At 45.8% G+C, this 7,264-nt stretch overlaps 1 protein-coding gene across 7 annotated transcripts in view; it reads right to left on the reverse strand.

Moving 5' to 3' along the window:
• Window positions 1–3,595, reverse strand: part of LOC308184719 (ras GTPase-activating protein 1) — a 104,617-nt gene extending 101,022 nt beyond the window's left edge. The window contains exon 1 of one of the 7 annotated variants that reach the window (XR_013942887.1): window positions 48–3,592. Coding sequence is in view for 5 of the 7 variants with exons in the window: in XM_080572086.1 (XP_080428212.1) it covers window positions 48–493 (446 nt within the window). In the remaining 2 variants the exon portion in view is untranslated. Of the gene's footprint in view, window positions 1–47 lie in introns of all 7 variants that reach the window. The other 6 variants (XR_013942888.1, XM_080572086.1, XM_080572087.1 and 3 more) reach the window with 6 other exon arrangements.
• Between the last annotated feature and the right edge of the window lie 3,669 nt (window positions 3,596–7,264).

Here is a 7,264-nt window from a genome sequence, read left to right on the forward strand (position 1 = left end):
CCAGGCGTGGCGGGCGCCCGGCAGGGCACCGGAACGTTACTACTCACTGGTTCGTGGGGGGAGCGTTGAGCGGGATAGCCACCTCCTCCTCTTCGTATTCCGGCCCATCCAGCGAGTCGCCTTCGTCCACAGTTCCCAACCCCCCCACCAAGGAAGACGGCTGTAACGGCAGTAGAGAAAAGACGACGGTGCCGGACTCGGGCAGCGCCCCTCCGGACACCTCCGGTCCCTGGCCAGTCGGTGTCACGGCACCACCACCTCCGGACGCCAGAGGGGCAGACCCTGAGCCCAGCGCCAAGAGCCCTAGCGCCGAGCACAAAGCCGGACCGCCGGTGCCTGAGCTGTCTTCACCAGAGCCCACCAGGAAGTGGCCCTGAGACCCCAGTTCCTTGCTCCTCCATAGGGCAGGGTAGTGCCCCGGCTCAGCTCTGCCAACGGTTCCTATCATCCTGACGGAGGTAACCGAGACGTCCTCCTCGCCCTCGGCCGCCATTATGTTGAGCCTCGCCCCCTCCTAACACACCCCCCCACCCCACCCCCACCCGCCGCCGCCGCCGCCGCCAACACTCGCTAGGGAGGTGGCGACAAAGGAGCTCAGACTTCCCCCACGTCTGCGGGGAGCGGAGCCGGGGACGAGGGGAACATTTCCCCGACAGAGACGGCCTCCAAACAATATCTGTTTAAGCGTTCAAGGCAGCTCCACGAGGCATCAGCCCTGCTGCCTCTTCCCCCTGTGGCCGCGAGGGGAACAGCTCCTGCAAGAACGTAGCTTCACAATCACCCCACCCCCTTTGAGAGCCAGCGAGCTCACACATAGGTGCGGAAAGGAAGAAAATAGAGAGGGAGCTAGCTAGCGACAAAAAAGAGCAGATGGGCGGGCTGCACCTGCGTGTTCACTAAGGCGCACGGCACGTGCGGGCAGCTTGTGGGATGCGCCGTAAGAGGGGATGGGGACAAGTTTTCTGTTCTTTCCTGGAGGTTGTGAGGGACGCAGGGAAGAGAGATAAGTATAAGGAATTTTCCTCACCACCATCAGGAGAAAAAAATCAAACAAACAAAAAACATAACTCCACGACAAGCAAATGGAAAAAGGTGGATTTCCCAGGATCGTGCCAAACTTTTCTCTTCCCCCAAAGTTATTGATTCATGGAAGAACTCTACAACTCAAAGCAAATGAGTTATAAAGTAGGTATGCGGTTTATTTCGGCACTGGGCGCATGCAGGATAGCTCCCAAAGGCATGCGCACTCTAACGTGGCAACTTGCTTTGGTTATATGCAGTAAAGAGTTACATATGCATGAAGTTTCCCAATACGCCTATACATATGCATAACCTATCCCCGCTTTGTATTAAAATTAGCTCCAAGAAGTCATTTCCATAAACTCCTCCCATCTGCGCTTGCACAGTGCCTTCTGGTGGTGGTCGTCAGAGGGTCGTGGGGATGAAGGTTGATAACTCTTCTTCATCACCACTAGTTGACCCCCTGCCTTTGTACAGACTCAGCTGCTCCTTGGCTCTTGTCCAAACTACAAGGTCGGTCTCAGCTGGTTTTTGAGACAGGTTCCCCATTTTTGTCAGGAAACATCCTGTGTGAGAGGCCCCGAGACTCCTTGTTTCGGTTAATTTGCACAGTAGTAAGCAAAGACACTCAGCAACGTCTATTTTAATGCGATTAAGCAAGCCCCCATTCTTCTATCCCTGGCTTCATTATGATTTCGAAGTTGAGAACAACTGTGTGAGCCTTTTGGACTACCAAAGCGTGAAGCAGTAAATACGTGCATAGTTCTGTAGGGAGAGCAGGGTGGCTCTCAGGTCATCCCAACTTGAGGAAAAAAGCAGGAATTTGCTTGGTACTATGCTGCTGCCTAAAGATCTAGTAGATCTAGTGAGGCACCGCAGTGCAGATGCTGCAAGTGAGAGGTGCAGGCGGACAGCGATGGGGGCTGAGCGTGGGGAGGGTGGGCATGCTCGATGGGGGGCTGGGGAGGTAGGGGAGCAGGCGTCACAGGCATCTTATTTACAAGATAAATAATATATATTAATATTATAAATCACAGAATGGTTGAGGTTGGAAGGGACCTATGAAGATCATCTAGTCCAACCCCCGGCCTAGCAGGATCACCTAGAGCACAATGCGCAGGAAGGCATCCAGGTGGGTTTTGAATACCTCCAGAGAAGGAGACTCCACAGCCTCTCTGGGCAACCTGTTCCAGTGCTCTGTCACCCTCACAGTAAAGAAGTGTCCTCTCATATTCAGCCGAAACCTCCTGTGCTTCATTTTGTGCCTGTTGCCTCTTGTCCTGTCGCTGGACACAACTGAAAAGAGACCGGCTCCATCCTCTCGACACCCTCCCCTCAGATATTTATATACATTGATGAGATACCAATATACATTGATACCTCAGTGTTCTCTTTTCCAGGCTAAACATGCCCAGCTCTCTCAGCCTGTCCTGAAAATAAGTACTATTTATCTTGTGTTATAAATGACTGAGTCCCAAATAGGATTACAATCAAAGTTTACAATTTATTAAATGAATAGAGGCAAGCAAACAGCGCTGGGTGCGCCGGGAGTCTCTGCTCCACCAGGACGCACACCTGTTACGTAAGGCGGCTGGTTTTTATGCTCCTAGGCTAATACATATTCATTACTACTTCGAGAAGAGGCAGGGTTATTATAATTGGTTTCCCGAATCCGAAGTCCTCCCAGGTGCACCTGCTTATCAGTCTCTGTTGGTTTCTCGGGGGCCGCTCGGACAGGGAGGCTCGTATTCTTCCTCCTTATCTAGTGGTCTCTTGGCCGGCTGTGAGAAGTTACTGCACGTCTGTGCAAAGTCAGCAGTTTTTCTCTGAAGAAATCCCTTTGTTCTCTTCTCGCCTAAACCCAGGCCTCAATGTTAACCCTTCACACCCCTTAGTGGCACGAATTGCTGGACTATTCCTTACAATTCCTCCCTTTTTTTTTTTTTTATCATCAATTCGTGTCTCTTCTTCAACTTTTGTTAGTAGCAGTTGGATTTCATCAGTCAGTTCTCGGGGTGTCCATTTCTTAAGCATCATTATCGACACATCACCTTTTCTCTCCCAAAGTCATCACAAATTGGGTGCTATTTATTATCTGCCGTATCAACAACGTAAAGCAAGGTATCATACAAGGTATAAACAATAATGTCATTACACCACATAAAAATAAAAATAGCATTCTTTTAACCCATGGTCCACCGGGCAACCATGGAAAGAAATCCCAATCCATACCCTTCCAAGTTTGTACTGGGACGTGGGCTAGCTTTTTAATTTCTTTTGTTATCTGCTTAACCACTTTTCCATTATCATCAATTTGTAAACAACAATTAGAATTGTTCAGTTTTCCACACACTCCCCCTTCTTCTGCTAGTAAATAGTCTAAGACCATTCTACGTTGAAAGATAGCATTCCTCATCTGAGTGGATTGATCAGCCAGAAGATCCAAGGTCGTCGCTGTTTGATTGGTTACAACTTCGAGGATAGCTTGCGACCTAATTGTTCGGTTCAAATTATAAATAGGTTCTCGGGCTCCTGATACCAACTCATTCGGGTTCCAGGTAGCTGGCCCATAATGCTGTATGATTCTTTCAGGAGGCCATTCATCCTTTCCCCATTTTTGGGCACTATCCCCGGATAAGGAAGTATCAATAGATCGTTTTATTCTGTTCAGGTCATCATATAATCTTATTCCTAAATGATTTCCTTGTGTTTGTGACAATAAAAAGAACAAGGGTCTTATGTACCCCACATAGCATATTCCCGACCAGTTTCCGGGTAGCCTCTTGTAAGCATGTTTGCCACACACCCAATAATGTCTCTTTAGGGCCCACGTCCCGTTTGGAAAATGACCATCCCATCCATCTTTACCCTTTGGGGCGTGATAATACAGAGTGTCCTTGTTACCGAGTGGTCCTGTTACAATGTCTGCCCCGTTTGTACTCATATATGCACGCTTCCAAGCTCCCACGTTGGGTTTCCACTTACAGTCACAATTCAGTTCTCTTTGGCAACCTGTCATATTTTAAGCCTTTTTCGCCGTCCAATCTTGAGAGTGTGGGAAGCGCCTTCAATCATGGGGTTGGGCCCGCTTTCAGAGCTTGTGTTACCATTCAGCCCTTCAGGGTGATCCAGCTCCTGGAAAAACTAATCACAATTTTATTATGGGTTTAAAAGGTTCTCATGTTATTTTTCTCAGGACAAACTGATCTTGGTGTGGGAGAAGTCCGGTCGAGGCACTCTCACTCGGTGGTCAATACCCATAGGGGTTGCCTCCCTCGGTAGACCATACACGCCGCAGTGGAGGGTCCTACCCCGGTCTTGCCTTCTCCCTTTCCTCCCTTCAGCCTTGTCCTCTTTATCCAGTGCCCTTAATTCATGCAGAACCTCATTGCTGGGATATCAGTTCCTCTTTAGTCTCAGTTTCAGTTCCCCAGGAGTGGACTCAACCCTCCAGGCTTCGGTAGTTATTGGTCCTTTTATTCTGGATGCGTGGGTCCAACCCCTTTCTGCTGTTCTCACAGCTGTTTCAGTAGTAAGTAAAACAAGGTACAGTCCCTCCCATCGGGGGTTCAATGATTCTTCTCTCCAGGTTTTTATTAAGACCTTGTCTCCTGGTTGTATTTTATGAATAGCAAATCCTAAAGGTGGTGTCTGAGTCATCATCCCAATTTCTCTTATCTCCTGTAATCTCCTTCCAATGGTAATTATGTATTTCTGGATACTATGATCCTCAACTACATTGTTCCCTAGGGGCATCCCTTGAGAATAAGGCATACCATATAACATTTCATATGATGATAACCAGTCTCACTGTGTGGTTTAGTTCTTATGTTTAAAAGTGCCAATGGTAAGCATTTCGTCCAGGGCAGCTGTGTCTCGATCATTAACTTAGCCAATTGTTGTTTTATTGTTTGATTCATCCTTTCTACTTTCCCTGAGCTTTGTGGGTGCCACGGAGTGTGGTATTCCCACTGAATACCTTTCAAGGGGTACATCCTTCAAATCTTTGTGGCTGGCGTATGTTCGATTATTTCCACACAATTGTGTTCCAACGGTCCTTCTTCTGGAACGGTTCCTAGAAATACTGCTGGATATAACAGGTTAGTCGTTTTCAAGGTTATGTCATCTTGTTCAGTTAGGATTGCCTGATATTTCATCATCCAGCTGGGTGATAACCAGTGCCCCCCCCCCTTTGTTCCAAAACGGTTGTTACCATATGTGGTCCAAAAACTTCAATACGTTTTCCCATTTGAAGGCAAATAATTTTCTACTATCTTTATCAAGAGGTATGCAAAAGAAGGCATCCTTTAAATCTATCACGGTAAACCATTTATATTTCCCTTTCACAGATGTTAACAATGTGTAAGGATTAGCTACTACCGGGTGAATATCCTTTGTTATTTCATTTATTGCTCTAAGATCTTGTACAAATCTATACTCGCCATTCGGCTTCTTTACTGGAAAAATTGGAGTATTGTATTCCGATTTACATTCTTCCAGAATCTGATATTTGAGAAATTTGTCAATAATTTTCACCATTCCTGTGCCTAGCTTCTATCTTAAGCGGATATTGTTTGATTCAAACAGGTTTGGCTCCTTCCTTTAATTCCACCTTTACCAGTTGTGCCAGTTTCGACTTCCCTGGTACATCTGTTTCCCGTACTGTTGCTATAACTGCATTTTCTACTTCTCTTGGAATATTAACAAAGGGTTTATCTTTGATCATTAGGATTTGGCCTACTTTGGACTCAGGTACCTTCATTATTAATTCTCCATCCTCAAAGGTTATTGTTGCATCTAATTTGGCTAATAGATCCCGTCCCAAGAGTGGCATCGGGCATTCTGGTACATACTAAAATTCATGGGTTAGTTCCTTACCCCCAAAACGCAAATCAAGGGGTTGTAAGAATGACCATTCCTCCTCTTTCCCTGTGGCTCCAATTATTGTAGTTGTCTTAGTTCCTAATCGTCCTTTTAAACTATTTAACACTGAATATGTTGCTCCTATTACATTTACAGCCTAATTAACACAGAGAAAGAAGCTCCCATAACCAACAAAAAATTCAAGCCTCTGTCTTCGTTTCCTAGCTTTATTTCAACTAGTGGACCTGCTAGGGTAGATGCCCCAGGTCCCCATCATTCCTGACTGTTGTAAGTTTGTCCTGCAGCCTAAGACAATTTCTTTCTGATATCAGGGGCCGATTGCCCTGGAAAGAGGCTAGCCAGTTGCCTCTCTCTCTCTTTTTTTTTTTTTTTTAAGCCAGGTCCATTTTTTTTTTTTTTCATTGCATTTCAAAGTTGGTCCAGAAATTCAAAAATTCCATAAATTCCATAGGGGTTTCTTTTGGACCTTGTTGGAACAGATTCTCAATTCCCAATAGCCAATTTAACCAGATTTTAGTATTTACATAATTTCCGGGGTGATTAGGGTCTCAGTGAGGGGGTCGGTCAGGGGAATGCAATGGTTGAAAGTTCCCTGAGCAGTCCCATTGGCAATCTGAGCTCACACAGGAACTCAGGTTGTTTTAAGAGTTAGCTGCTTTTCTGTTTCCACGACAACTCTCTCGGACCCATCACGGTCCCCCTGCCCCAGAGGGTTCACACCCGCGATTTAGAGATCTCAGCCTCGGGTTGAGACGGAACTATTAACATTCCTACATCCTCTTTCCCTGCTCATTCAACTTCAAACAGCTCTGTTAAATACTACATGCCACACAAACTTTAACAACTTCAACAATCCTTTTAACGCTTCCTTTATCTTTCTCCAGCCCGTACTTTTCTAATGCCAACACCAAAGGCTCAGTCAGGGGCCAACTTAATTCCAAACCTTTTCCCTCCAACATGCTGAAACAACATATCACTATACAACATTTCATCCTATTTTCCTTCTCTCCTCAAAAACAACATTAATTGCAAGACACTGTTATAGTCGATTGATCCATAAAGTGGCCATTTAGTTTATATAGTGGCCACCATTGATTGCAATACTTAGTGGAAGTCCTCTTGCTTTCTGTGCCCCCATTTCTAACAATATCCTTCCAATGTGCCAATATGCACCCAAGGAGGCTTTTTTTTTTTTTTTTTAGGACGTCTTTTTTTTGGGATTTTCCCCTTTTCCTTGATTTCCCATTCCCTTTTATTTATTTATATTAGTTACTGTCCCTTGTTTCAATTTCCACGCAAACCTTTTTATTGCAGGTTTTTACTATCTTTTCCTAATCTTCTTCCCAAATGTCCCAATTCT

The sequence above is a fragment of the Anser brachyrhynchus genome (assembly GCF_964034855.1).
Source record: "Anser brachyrhynchus genome assembly, chromosome: W".
Classification (NCBI taxonomy): Eukaryota; Metazoa; Chordata; class Aves; order Anseriformes; family Anatidae; genus Anser; species Anser brachyrhynchus.